This window comes from Stegastes partitus, unplaced genomic scaffold (genome assembly GCF_000690725.1).
Source record: "Stegastes partitus isolate 25-593 unplaced genomic scaffold, Stegastes_partitus-1.0.2 Scaffold791, whole genome shotgun sequence".
NCBI lineage: Eukaryota > Metazoa > Chordata > Actinopteri > Pomacentridae > Stegastes > Stegastes partitus.
In genome coordinates this window covers 230,774-245,419 of record NW_007578522.1, presented here as the reverse complement: position 1 = coordinate 245,419, position 14,646 = coordinate 230,774, and the positions used below count along the sequence as shown (strand labels likewise).

The 14,646-nt window shown below is 42.0% G+C and overlaps 1 protein-coding gene across 1 annotated transcript in view; it reads left to right on the top strand.

Annotated features, from left to right (window-relative positions):
* The window catches only part of arhgap21b (Rho GTPase activating protein 21b), a 35,657-nt gene that overhangs the window by 9,353 nt on the left and 11,658 nt on the right, over positions 1–14,646 (top strand). Inside the window, exons 5-8 of the mRNA XM_008292185.1 lie at positions 4,435–4,527; positions 5,047–5,125; positions 5,216–5,270; positions 10,085–11,654. Of these exons, the coding sequence (XP_008290407.1) occupies positions 4,435–4,527; positions 5,047–5,125; positions 5,216–5,270; positions 10,085–11,654 (1,797 nt within the window). The remainder of the gene's footprint in view (positions 1–4,434; positions 4,528–5,046; positions 5,126–5,215; positions 5,271–10,084; positions 11,655–14,646) is intronic.

The following is a 14,646-nucleotide window of genomic DNA, read 5'->3' as shown; positions in this document are numbered from 1 at the left end:
AGACTTGGAACGACTCAGTTTCATTTTCAACGCTGTGTAGTTGCCAAGAAAGTAATTTTAAACTTTCAAATCTTGTGAGATATTGTTCGTAAGAGAGAAAAAGATGTGCTTTGCTTACTGGGGTCTCCCCAACTGGAGAACACAAAATTGAATTAGGATTTTTTTCACATGGCTTAAACTGTGGACTGCAAAATGTCCACAGAGCTGTTTGCAGGAGCTTGTTTGAGGGATTAACTCTTTGCTTAATGACGAGGCCGCTGTCACTGCGCTTCGTCTGGGTGGATGCCAGTAATTTTACGAGACATTTATATTAATCAGAGAGAAAACATGTTGTACAGGAAAGCGCCACTGTAATTCATCCGACACACGTTGAGGAAGTAAATTACTGTACGCACAAGTCATCTTTTTGTTTTCGTTAGACAAGGGAAACTCCACAAATTCCTCATCATCTCCAGTTGTGAAAGTGTTACGATTAGTGCCAGTGCTATTGTTGTTTTAGATGGTGTTTTTACTCAGCAAAGAAGACAGCAAAAACAACATTACCATTGTGTTAAGTTCGTTTAACAGGTACATCTTTATAGTTTACTCACACACAGAACAACATGATGACAAACTCAGATATTTGTCATAAATAGTATGGAATAATAAAGCAGATTATACAGAAGCCTTTTAAACAATAGTGTCACAGTTTTTCAAGTCTGTCTTAAAACATTGTTCAGTTTGCACATATGATGCACAGTGAAAAGCTGCTTGCTGTAGGCAGGCCTCCTGTTTGTACCATTAAGAGATAGTTTTATTATATATTTCCAGTACAGTTTTTGAGGAGACAATAGTTGCGGCAAAAGTAAGTTTGAAACTTTATCTGACCTACTCAGATCAAGTAGGCGTGTTTCAAAGTTACAGTATTTAAAATTCAGAATTCCCTCTTTGGGGTTATTCTTCTTTTTCAGAGATTGTTTGAAAAGGGGAATATGGTCAAAACACAAGACAGATTTTCATACCTAAAAAGCTGTAACTTTAAAAGACATCCAATTTAATGTGCATCTTCCACAGCACATGGCATAGCCGTTGATCCTGACAGAAACTCCTCTAAATGGCAAATGCACCATCTTTCCATAACCACATGTTAAATTGGTGTTGTGGTGTCGCATTTCCAGTTGTGAACTCTGCCTGTGACCCCCTTTGTGATTTCTGCAACAACAGGGAAATGCTGGAAAGCATACACTGAGCTTGGACATTGTCCAAACGTTAACTTCATGTAACAGAGCAGAAGAGACTGCGCTTGTTAAAGCAAATATGATTTAGGTTTCCCCCAAAAACTTAAACACAAAGGACAAAGGCTCCTTATCTGGAGCTTTGCTGCTTTGGACTGAGTAAGCCAGAGAATATTAAAGAATCCTGGCAGTTTTATAATGCCGCACACAAGGCAGCAAGCCAGAACTGAAGAAGAAGGAAAAAGTCACCCCGAGATGATACAAATACAAACGCTGGCTTGCAATAGGCGGCCACCAGAAGGGGGAGGATAGAGCAGCTCTGTCGTATCTCTGATGCAGTCTTCTTTTAAATTACGTTATGGCACTTACTGCACTCTTCAGATACAAATATACCATGTTTGTATTTTTTAAGTGCAGTCTGTAGGACAGCAAAGAGTTTTCACAGAAACAAGTATAGACATATTATAAGCCAGTATTACAGTAAATACAGTTTTTGAGCATTTATAGGAACCAAATTGGCATAAGTGAGAAAACAACAGAATGGAACAGAATTCAGGGGCCGGACTCGACAGCCACCATGTGGAGAACAGTCCTACAAAGACTTGTTTATCAAGGGTAACTACCACGATTTTTATCTGAGAGATATTAAGGATTTAAGTCACTTCATCTAATGTTTATCACACAATGGCTTTGAAGGTCAGACAGTCAGCGGCAGCACCTATCCTGGTGGCATTTTGGGATTATTAGAAATTTTTTGCAGGTTTTGGAAAATGAAAATTAGTGGAGGTTCTATAGCAACAAATATAAATCACACCTAAGACGTTCCCTCATATTGCAGAACAATTTGTCAAAACATCAACAACCTGTATTTGTAATAACTATAACTGATCTACTCCATTTGGGTTTGCTAATGGCCAAAACAATCATAATGTTTGGTGCTAAACTTCCCCGTGTGTCGTAAGAATACATTGCATCCACCTAAAACAGCTCATCTGTATCTTACACACAATTCAGACCTCTTGTCTTTGACCTTTGCTTGCTGTAAAGACAAGTGACGTCATTCTGTTTATATCCGTGTGACATAACTGATCATTCGGATAAAGGATGCTTTTATTCCGAAGAAAGCAGCGTGGGTCAAAATGTGAATGTATGTATAAAAACATTGCATCTGGGTTATGAGTGTGCTGTTCTTGCCGTTCCACAGTGTCACACCACTATCAATTCTCTTATTGTGCTCGACTCTGTTGCTTCCCCGCACAAAGCTCTTCTGTCATGACTCTGGGGTCAAGTTTGGGTGCACTACTGATCTAATGTTCACTTGTCAAGCGCTCGTTCTCTCTCACATCAAACAGCCTGTATTTTACCTAAGTTAACGCTTATTGGGTATAGACTTCGATGTTTGCTTTGAAGAGATCATTTTTAAAGGCTTTATTCAGTTTCTGCTCATGTAAATTTACTTCATAACGCAGTGGTTTTTTTTTTTTTCTGCAGTCCGCATTAGCTTTACAGCGAATGATCATAAACGCGAGGCAGCTGTTGGCACAAAACCCTCTCTCGCTGTGTTTGCTGAGTGATTAAAATAGTGCACATAAAAATCTGGCAATGTTTTCATTTTCTTGGACAGGGTTTCTCTGGTTTTAAACGAACCCTCCAACATTCTGGGATATGTGCTTGTTTATGTCTCTGTGCTGAACACGGAGGGATAAGCGTCATACTGATCTGATTTCGGGTAATAAGGCCAACAAAATAAATTTACCAAAAACCTGCAAATATTTCTGAAATGCTTAGGTGCCAGCAGCTGCAATGGTGAGGTGATGAGTTTATTGCATGATCTATGGTATGGTGGTCCCTCAGAGAGTAAAATTTAAAATTCAAAATACATTAAAGTGTTCATAGTAGCTCTTCTATGGATTTGTGAACAGCTCCATTGAGGAAATAGAGATGCAACCCTAGAGCACACCACCAGAGGGCGTGTGTCTCACTTCTGCACTAGCATGGGACTCCTGTACGGTATTACATAATGTGAGTCTCCAGGATGTGATTCTGCATGAGTAATCTCATGTGTGGAAAGGAGGAAAAATGGAGTCACGAGTGTGTCAGTATAAGTGAGGTTCACAAGGTTTAAAAATCACTGGCTTGAGTAGTTAACTGAGCACTAAATTATATTAACCCAGTGTCTCTCTGTCACATCACAACATTCAGATATTAGGGCTGCATGTGTCAGAGGTCATTGATTTGATTAAGTTTTCCTTTTTATTGATGATGGTAAACTTTCTTTTAATTATTGTGCCAGAATTTTTAAACAGCACATAGTAAATTGTTTTTAACCGTCACGCCTGCTGTCATGCTGGCCTTCCCGTCCGCTGCAGTGTGCGAGGTATCGTGCGTTGACTCACAACCAGAGCGTTAACTACCAGGGCAGGATTTTCGCCACTCTTTGGCTGTGCTCGGAGCTATTTCTCAGTTTATAAGGAAAGAGTGGGAGTCGAGCAGCTGAACACACTGTCACTCTACCTTCTCTTAATCTCTCTTTCTCTCACTTTCCCTTTCTTTTCTTTCCTTTTTTTTTCTGTGGCTGTGCAGCTGCTAGGAGACAGGAGCAGCATGAGCAAACAGGTTTTTCTCTCTTTAGCAACTTTTATCCATCTCCTGAAAACCACACAATTTCCCCCTATTGAGATTTTCTCTCTCAACTAATTAATGACCATGTCTATTCAAAAACTTTGCAAGCACTGGGCAGCACACAGCCTGTTTTGCTGTCATAATGTTGAATCACATTCTTCCAAATCTTGTGACAAACTTCCCAGTTTCACTCCTTCTCGTACACAACCATGCTCTCTTCTCACCCAAATGTCATTAAGTAATTTACTACTCAGTTTGGTAGTTATCAGTAGGCTAGTAGTCGCTTTTTACATTTTAGGTTCAGTCTTGGTGCAAGTGAGAGGTTGTAAACAAACATGCTGTGTAGCTCTGCTTGTATTGGAGTCATGTATTTACTATATATTTAATGTTTTAATGTTTTTGCTTTAGGTCCTTTACATTTAGCATTTGATATATCAGCAAGCTGTTAACTTTGAACCTCTGTCTGTTTGTCATTTTGGAAAGCTGATGAAAATGTGCCTTTGCAAAACTAACCTGCATTACATTTGATGTTTTTTTTTCATGTGCTTCTATTGTGTATTGTTTGCTAAATTTATACTCCTTTCTTTACTATTATCAGGGAGACAGCGGAATAGGCTTGAACAGATGGACACTATTTTCGTGAAGCAAGTCAAAGAAGGCGGGCCTGCTCATGGAGCGGGGCTTTGCACAGGTAATAATCAGTCATCAATCAATCAGTCTCCTTTTATTTTGAAAACATTTTTTTGTTTGGAACTGTAAGTACCTGCAAGTTATCATATTACATCAGCAGCAACATAATCCTGTGACAGAACAGAAAACGTCCTGTACTCTGTTGTACTATTGCAAGCAAAAGGCAAAAAAATGCAAAGAGTGCAGTTTTCAGTTGTGGCCTGAGAGTACTGCTGCTGTGCAGCAGAACATCATTCAGCATGTGTAGTTGTAGGGAAGTGGTCTGATTTCTGCTACTTTTGGTGACCACACCAGTGATTTTTACGTTGAAGTCAAACCAGAGAACTTTGACCGCACTTTCTGTAAACTTGTGCCATCTGACTAATTTTAGATGTTTGCTTTCTTTTTCCACTCTGTGACTAAAGGCCCACTTCTCCTTTGTCATGAGCATGGGCTCTGCCATCTTAAGTCCAACAGCTCACAGTCTTACCAGGGCTCTTTGTCACTGATGTCATTGCTGCTGTTTTCTGTTGAATATTAGGTGATCGCATAGTGAAGGTGAATGGAGCAAGCATCATTGGGAAAGCCTATTGTGAGGTTATATCCTTGATCCAAGACAGGTAAGGTTGAATGCATATTCGTGTGGTTGATTGTGAGTCATTTGGTGCACTAACCTTGTTTTAACAATCTCCTTTGATCCTCCCCTGCAGTGGGGACTTTCTCGAACTTTGTGTAATGCCAAAAGACGAGGATATACTGCAACTGGTAAGTTTTGCTCTACAGTGCTGTTTTCTACTTGGACTTCAACTCACAGCAGAACTCTGTCTGAACAACTTTTTTTTAAATGCTCCCTTTTTGTCCCATCCCGCAATAATTTACTTTCCATCACAGTGCTGCTCCAGTTTTAGGTTTTCATGTTGGGACAGGAGTCATGAGATGCGGCAGCCGGCCTATCCCATCAGAGCTCTCTATCTAGGCCTTCTAATGAGGCCAGAGCAGCCTTTCTGTCCTACAGAACTGCTGCTGACACTACTGCTGAAATGGCCTAAATGGAGTGCTCGAGCAAGCATTACCAAAAATACATATACAGACATATTAATAGAGAGTATAATAAAGAACCACTTCTGTAAAGGTCATTAATTTTCAGTTGTCAAAGGCACAAAGGTAATAATGTATTTTATAAAGTGTCTTTAAACTTTGTTCTATATAGAGTTTCACACCAAGTAAGATGGAAACCAACAAGGAAGTTCACTAAAACAGAGGTTTTCTGGTAACTGGTGTATGTTTCATCATCAGATGATCGTGTAGTGGCATGCTCTCCTGTATGACTGGAGTACTGCACTGTCAAGGCAGCAGCTGCATAATGACGTTACTGTCTGTAGTTCAGCAAAAAGTAGAGTAGTTAGTTAGTAGAGACGTGGCATTAACGTGTAAATGCCATGAAATAGCAACATCTGAGCTGTGCGTGTTGAAGGCATGATGTGAAAGTGTGAAACCAAAGGCCTATAGGTTATTTCTCAGAAGAACTACGACATTAGAAAGAAAATGGCAGCTGGAAGCTAATTTTTAAGCATGTCTAAATGTCATAGACAGAGATCTTCTGTGGAGCAGTCAAAGCAGTAAATGAGGTTGTTCGTCAATGAATAAGACCAAAGAAGTCTGTTTCGGGGTTGGACTCTGATGGTTGGTTCCATCTTGCAGCAAACTAGCTGGATCTGGTAAGCTCAAGTGCTGATGAGTGTCTTTTTAAAGTTTTGAGACTTTGTCCTTTTCTACTAGACTGCTGTAAAAAAAAAATGTTTTGGTGAGGATAGACAGGCTCTGGTTTATTTACAATTACTAATGTGACACTGAAACATAGGCCTGTTGGCTAATGTGCTTGTTTTGAAGCTGCTGTCTGACCATTTTGTTCAATTTAAATAAATATACTGATCATATTACCCTTTAGTTCTGCATCAGGCACTTCAATATTTGGATAGTTTGTGGGGAAAAAAACAGATTAGAGATGTGCTATAGCTGTAGCTTCTGCACCAGATCAATCATTTGCAACTAGCAAAAATCATCATTTCACATCTGCCAGTTCTACCTTGAAGTTGTGTAAATTGACTATACGCCCTTATTTTTTAACTACCCTAAGAATTGTAGTACTTCTGTTTTTCAGGCAACAACAGGCCATTAAATAAACTTTAGTCATTTGTAACTTAAGTTAATAGCAAATGATGAAAGCTGAATTTAGTAACGTTCCAGAAGGGAATCACTGGATTCTGATTTTGATTAGTGGAATACTGAATTCAAATTCCATAAAATGTGTACATCACACATATATTTCCTTCATATTTTTATTTGTGTTCAAATTTAGCGCAAGGACTCTTGTGTGGAGCTTGCTTAAATGTTGTCATTCTACTCTTTTAATTGATTATATATTTGTAGATATTAACTTAGCCCAAGCTAGAAAATTAGGTGTTCCTCTCTAGAAATCAATGTTCAAATATATAGTCCTTACTGTTTATCTCTGATTTAATTATACAGGTTTTATATGTGGACTTCATCATTGTTGCTTATCCGAATCTTGCTCCACTGAAATCGATCATAAATATTGAATGTGCCAAAACTATTTTAAGAACAGAGATAAGCCTTCGTACCTGTCCGCAGTAAAGATCTCAGCAGTAATGTTTTATGCATGCTGCAGGCGGCTGTTAGTGGATACTATACGTTCTGCACATTCAAGGGAAAGCGAAGGTGCACTCATCTGTTCCATATCTATAGCAAATAACTCCAAGTGCTTTGTCAGGATGCTCGGGAATCTTTTCCCTGGGGCTTATTGTTATCTGACTGCCTGTTTATGAATTACATAATGAAAGAGCAGGGCACTTTGGTATGCCACAACATTTTCCCAGGGGATCCTTTATAGCCAGATTAAATCCTCATAATTAACTGGATAGTTAATTCAATTAATAATTTATTGGTATCCAGAATTACAATATCAATATCTATTATCATGTCTCTTTAAGCACCATGCCATTCTGAAAATCTAGCACATTTAAAACATCGTGTCAGTGCTGGTGTTTGTGTTAAGAAAATGTTATCCTGAGTAAACTAAAAATTAAGCTTGTAATGTCCCAGAAAAATAAAATGTCAGTCACAGCCACTTAACCCTCTTATGTTTATTAAAAATTAATTTTCTTCTTTCTGATTACCACCTACTCCACCCGTCTTCCCTGTTAGGTCCTCCCCCTCTCTACAATCTATGTTTTTCCCACACAGTCCGCTCTATCTGACACGTGTGTAGCGTTACCGCTGGCCACAGTATTACACAGCCATTGGCAAGCAGCCACACAAAAAATATCTAATTAATGTAGGCAAGCAAACGGATGAGCTGTCCATAAGAACAAGAGGATTATCAGAGATGCTAGCAGCAAAAACATTGCGCTGTAGGAGGCAGCACACACTGACTGCTTGGAGACAGGCAGCAGTTGCTTAGCAAAGAGAAGGAGAGATTGAACATTCAAGCAGCAGAAAAGGGAGGGAACCGTACGCTATGAAAGCAGAGAAAATACTGAGCAGGGAAGAAAACGAGGGAACAGCATGAATGATGAGCTGAAACAAGTAGATAAAATCAGCTGACTGCCCTGTGTTTTGAACAGGTTGACGCTCAGGGAAAAGGAGAGAGGAGGAAGGAGTGGGAGGGGGAGCTGTACCATCACAGCTGAATGTATAATCAGCAGCTGCTGCTTCTGTCATGTGAGCAATAGCAAAGGGAGGGAGAGAGAGAGAGACATAGACTGGAGGCACCTTGTTCAGTTAGCGTAATATTCTGGCTGAAGATGGATAGAACCATGAAGACTTAACAGCAGCATGAGAGGCGAGCTTCTGCTGCTGTCACCTCACCCAGGACAGACTGGCACAGGCAGGTCGTAACGTGGCAACCCCTGCTACATCTTTGCTTCTTCATCCCTCTGTACTGCTGCTGCAGCTCTAGTGTATTTTTAGCATGTCAAGCCCAGGCATTGCAATGGCTATTTCATGTTCTCTCCTCTTTGAATCTGTTCTGTTTCTTACAATGTGTCCATTTTGCTCTGCTGGCATTTTTTCCTCTCCCTCTCTCTCTCTCTCTCTCCCATGATTTCTTAACGCTCTTGTTTTCACTTGCTGTAACGGCAGCCTTTTTCTCGGGAGACAACTAATCTGGTAAGGAAACAGCTCACTGGGTAGCTACTTGATGTTGACATGTTGTACTTGCTGTGTCATTTTGCATATGTCATGCGTGTCATCATGGTCATGGCAAGATGTTGTCTCCAGATTTTACGTTATTGCTGTTCGGTTTCCTCGGATGAGTATTTAGTGGTCAGCTCTGCGCTTCCGATTCAAATGTGTAGACTGTAGAAATGGCCGATTCACTGTGCCTGCAGTACCTGTTAGATTGAGCGCTCGAGTTGGCATCCAGCTGGCATCTCAGTGAAGCCTCGCCCGTTCTTCATCCTCCATGCCTGATGTCATTAGTGTGATAAATGCTGTTGACCTCTGAACTCTCCTGTACAGTCATGCTTGCAAAGGGAGGAACTGAGGCTGGCACTGATTGCTGTGTTATTAACACACACACAGCTTTATGTAAGATTGTAATTTAACACCACGTTGGAGCAGGATCAGAGTCCTCGTACCTTTACCTGTGCCTTGCTTGTTGTGTGTGTGGTTTGTTATGAGTGTAGCAGATGAATATTGCGAGCCTTGCAAGCACATAGTTCATGTCCTGGAAGAAGCTCCAGTTGTAATTGTCTGTTGATTTAAGAGGATTTTATTAGTATCAACAATGAAATAGTATAGGCTTCCAAACCTTGGTCGATAATCAGGCAGGCTAAATATAGCACTTTCTCTATGAGGGATGGGCGACCTGCTGTCTGTCTGAGGTTACAGTCTGTCAGTCTGAGGTGGGTAAGTGAAGGCACTGGCTACCTATCCACATTTATCAGCAATTTGTGCCGGTTTTTATGTCCTCACATTTGGTCAAATATCTCAGTGGATATGTGAATGTATTTCTGTACAATCATTGTAGTTAAGGCTAAATATTGAGTTCAGTAGAAATGCACACCATTTCATAATTACCTTATGGTGTTTGCAGCTGTAGTTGGTGTTTATTTCTTGCACAGGTGGATGCTTTTTTTCTGTCATACTTAAAATCCCACACCGTTGTTGTTGGAAGTGCACAGGCAGGAACATCGGAGAAAGATTGATGTACCATAAAAATGTTGTTTGAAGGATCGTTGGTAAAAGTCTGTTTGTTATAAAATCTTTTTTTTTTTTTTTTTAAGCTGTGGTTTATATTCTGTATTATACCAATCATCACCATGAGAATTCTAAATAAGGAACAGATGAAGACCAGTGACACCCCTGAACTGCCTGAAACGCCTCCGCTCACTCATACTGCAACATGCACTGCCCACACACTAGCATCCAGTAACATTTGTAATATCACACTTGACTTCTCTGTAAGCATCGAGTACCACACTGTTGAATATTACACACACTCTCAATTGTTACTTGTGCTTCTCTATTGTAACGCAGCTGTGTTTCTCTGTCTTTAGGCCTACTCCCAGGATGCCTACCTCCGTGGCCACAGTACCTACAGTGGAAACGCCTGTCACATTCCTGATCCACCCCCAGTATGCTACCCCAGAGTAGACTGTAAGCCTACGGGCATGGCCCAGGCGACAGACTCAGCGGGGCAGGTCTGCCGAGGGCCAGCAGCACCTCCTGACCATGGGTACCGCAAGGAGATCCCCGTGCCCCCATCTCCTCCTCCTCCTCAGTCATATCCCAAAAGCCAGACGGCGGTGTGCATGCGCAACGACAGTGTGAGGACTGTGGTGGTTCCTCCTAATACGACCCATATGGGGCGCATGGGTCCAGCACACAGGATAGACTTCATGGACCCTGTGTTTGCTAGGGGGAGGCCTGGGTCACTGGCCCAGTATCCTCACCCTCGAAAGGCTGATGTCTATCCAGGTGGTCCAGGAATGGTTGGATACGGAGGTCAGGCACCTCACTTCCCCGGAAACCATCAAAACATTGATTGGCGCACCTACCAAACATACAGGGAGTACATTGACAACAAAGGAATCCATTCCCATGGTAGTCGGACTATCCAGGAGAGGCTGGACAATTTGCGATCGACCAGTCACGCCACCTTTGGCGCTTCTCATCACATTCCCCGAGGAGACTGGGGCCCTAAGGGGATACGACGGAGGAGTACCTCCCATGAACGGTCATACCAAGGACCTCCACCCCACTTTCAGATTGCCCCACGCAGTGCCTCGCAGGACCGCATGAGCAGTGCAGAGAAGATGAGCCATGCAAGGAACTGGCCACCTCGAAGTGTGTCCCAGGATGGCCTAGTTCACAAAGCCCGGGCACGTTCCACAGACTACGTTGACCCTGCAGAGCTGGCTCGGCCCAGTGAGAGGAGAGCAGGGTATGGAAGGGCAGACCAAGGTACGAGGCCCAGCAGACAGTCTATCCCCAGACATGCCATGCTCTACAGGCCTTCTGTTGGACACAGTGGCATGAGGGGGCCACCAAACCCTTCTCTTTACTCTAAAGGACCAGATTCTCTTCAGACCCGCTCCTCGCCCATGCTGTCCGACAGACCCAGACATTTTGGAAAGAGCACAAGTGCTGAACATTCTTTCGCTGACCAAAGACTTTCAGTCAAAGGAAACCATGCAGCCTACAGCACCCAAGGCCAGAACAGGATGCGGGCGGAAACCATGCAGCCTGTCGAGGCAGGCAGAGATGCAGCATTGGCGGCACACAGGTCTTCTTCATGCTCTACTCCGAAAGAAATGCCTCAGAGGCCTAGCATCCTCAAGCCACCCCCGCTAGAGTTACAGTGTCAGGTCAATGGCCGAAGCCCCACGGAGAGCGGCGTGGTTCTTAGGGAGAAGCCTCCCTCTGGTAAGAACCCGAGCCCCCTGCGGCACCCCTCCTACATCCTGGCTGTAAACGACGACGGCCCCGACTCCACGACAGATGTGTCGGCGTGCTGGCTGCCCAATGATGCACGTCGAGAGATACATATACGTCGCCTTGGAGAACAATGTCACACCTCCTGCTCCAGCAACCTGGATGAATCTCTGGACTCCATTCCATTCATCGGTAAGAGAATAATCAGTAGTAAGCCTTGCCGCCCCATGTTGTCATGGCAACAACAGCAGGCAGTAGTAACGTGGTTCAGACCGTGGTTCAGTGCTAATGCTGCTGCTAGTTTAATAGCCCTAGTGGAGCTTTCTAACAGACAGCTGTAGTTTCACTGTTAATCTAATTTGGTGTGTTATTGGTGTGAGTAAATATAGTGTTGGGGAAATGCTCACAGATAAATTAATCTCCCTGGGAAGATGTTATTAATCAGGTTTTGTGGCATTCAGAGAGGGTTTGTGGGATATTTGACTTAACCAGGGCGGAGTGAAAGATGACTTAAGCCTTTTGGCATATATTGAATTTCTCCCCTTAATACATTGTTTTCTTGGATGTGCTCTCTTCAGAACAGATTGCATTATGGTTCACTTGGCTCATAATGGATTTGGAGGTGATTAAATTGTTGTCATCTCAGAAACAACAGCCCTGACCATGCACATATCACGTGTTTCGAAGTGCTCTTAAAAGCAGTATCCAGAAGGGTTTTAACCCATATCCTTAAAGAGTTTACAAGAGTGTTTTGCTTCTGGCTGCTGTGTTCCAGGTTTTATGAAGCACACATCTGAAATTTTTAGTCGAGACTTAAAGAATCTGTTGTAATCAGTTCAGCGCTGTGAAAATATTCATAATTAATAAGAACACGGAGTATGTTCGGTGGTGTGGCTTGATGAGAATATTGCTGTAGTTACATTGCTGGAGGCAAGACTAAGTATGCGGAACGAGGACCTTTTAGATCTCTTAGGTGTTGTTTAGAATCTATTGCCAGATTCAAACTGTAGCACATACGTTATATTCACATATATTTTTTGTTTTGTGCATCTCTCTTTGTTTCTCTCTCCATCTGTCTCGCTACATATATGTATTATGTATGTTTGGGTATCTGTCCGTCCATCTGTCTGCCTCTTCCAGGCTATGTGTGATACCACATAATGTAGTCGTGTGGAAAAGGTGGTGCTTTGTGTTATTTGCAGTTGATTTTTACCGCATTTGGTGCAGCTTTTAGTGTTGCTTGTGTATGATGAGGCTAGAGAAATAATCAGCCCCTGATCACAAAAAATATCTAAGATGGATTTGCCTCCAGATTGAAAGAACCCAATCAGCATATTTTTGTGCTTGTAACTTCTGTATTGGATGGATGAAGCACATATTTTTTGGAAGGACACAAAAAGAACATTTTGTATTTTGCAGGTGGACCATATGAAGGAACTAGGTCATAGGCAGTGAAACTACTGGAAGATTTTAGCTTGACCCATGGGGGGAAAAAAATCAGTTTTGGATTTAAATATAGGTCTACTTGAAGGGTGTCCAGTGCAAGGTACATGTAGCTTATAGGAAGAAAGTTAGATTACAGTTGAAGGTGCTTAATTCACAAATCTCAAAGGTAAATACTTTTTTAAGTTTTAGACCGTTAATGAGGAATCGACACACTTCTGGTTTACTCTGTGAGGGTGTTTTAATTTTGTTAAAACAGATTTTGATTTAATTCTAGACTGTTGGTTTTGGTGCTGTTGAACTGCATTGCATTGCTTTTAATAGTTTGTGCACTGCGAGTAAATGTGGTCAGTCGATCCCTAGTTGTGAGCGAGTCCAGGTGTTTTTGTATGATCCTGTTGTATCTTCATTTTGTCATTGATTTAGGCTTTTTGATCCTGTGCTTATTAAACCTTTCCCAACTCCAGGTCATGTAGCTCAGTGCTGCATCTTGAAGTAAAGTTTATGACCTTAAATTTAGGGCACATGTGACGATTTCAAGTTAGATGCAGACTATATCCAGTGTCAGTGAAGTCACCGCTCCTGTGGCTCATCAACAGTGTTCTGCTGTTCTTTTAGTGCTCTGTATAATGCGGGTTGTTAAGGAGGCTTGACAGTCCAGGTGCAGACAAAGCAGGCAGTGACAGTGATGATGCCGCAACGCAACCCTTCTGGGATTGGTGCCCTCGGTCAGGAGGAACAGTGCCCTGATTGAGTGAGCCACTGGGTCTCCATCAATGGCCTGTTTGACAACTACTAGTCCAGGCATTCCTCGTGCAAGATCAGCCTTTGGTCCTGTAGGGAAAAATATAATTTTATGAAACTGATCTAAAGTCTTCTTTAGATGTCGTTGCTGGTATTTTTCAATCTGTTTTGCAGCCCTTACTTCTCATATAGTTTTTGTTACACTCTTTGAAACCTCTAATAGTAGCCTTGTGTGTGAGTCTTTTGGAAGATTTTGTAAATTCTGCTTTCAGAAAGACCATATTTGAAGTTGTTGTACATAAAACAGAAGATCGAGCATGTCTTGATGTCTTGTTTGGGCCTGCGGCTGAGCTGCTCTGGTTTTGATCCCTTCAGGATTGTGAGTTTTGAACTGGCAGTTAAGACCTGAAATGTTGTTTTGTATGTGTTCGTGCCTTATACGCATGAGTTTCCTTAGGTTTGGTTTTGGTTGATGTGTGCTAAAGTTTGTATTTGGAGAGAAAGTAGAAGAAGATAGACTTTAAAGTTGTTGCTACTAAATGTTTATCAACCGCTGACACCACCTTACTCAGGTAGCCTCAGAGGCCTTGTTTGGGAGATGGTGACATCCTGTTTTCTTTGCCCCGTTTCAAAGTTGGGTACAGGCTGGAACTAGGACAGTTGCTTTTAAATTTAGCTCCAAAAGCCCCTTGGCTGCAGAGAGCAGCTTTGTACTCTGAGCTGTTTCAGGCTGGAAGTGCCAGGAGTAGGCGGTACTTGAGAGTTAAAAACTTCCTTTTCTCTCCCTCTCTCTCGCTCTAAAGAAAGTGAGAGAAGATTATCTGTTCCCTCAGCTGTGTTGCAGCATGTTAGCCATGGGACTCAGACAGACTGATGAATTTTTCCTAAATCCCGCAGATAACAGTTAATGAAATTGTCTTTGAGATACAGTTCCGTGAGTCATAGGACACCGAGCCTACATTCATGCAGTGAGAGGCAGACTATGAAAACGCAGCAC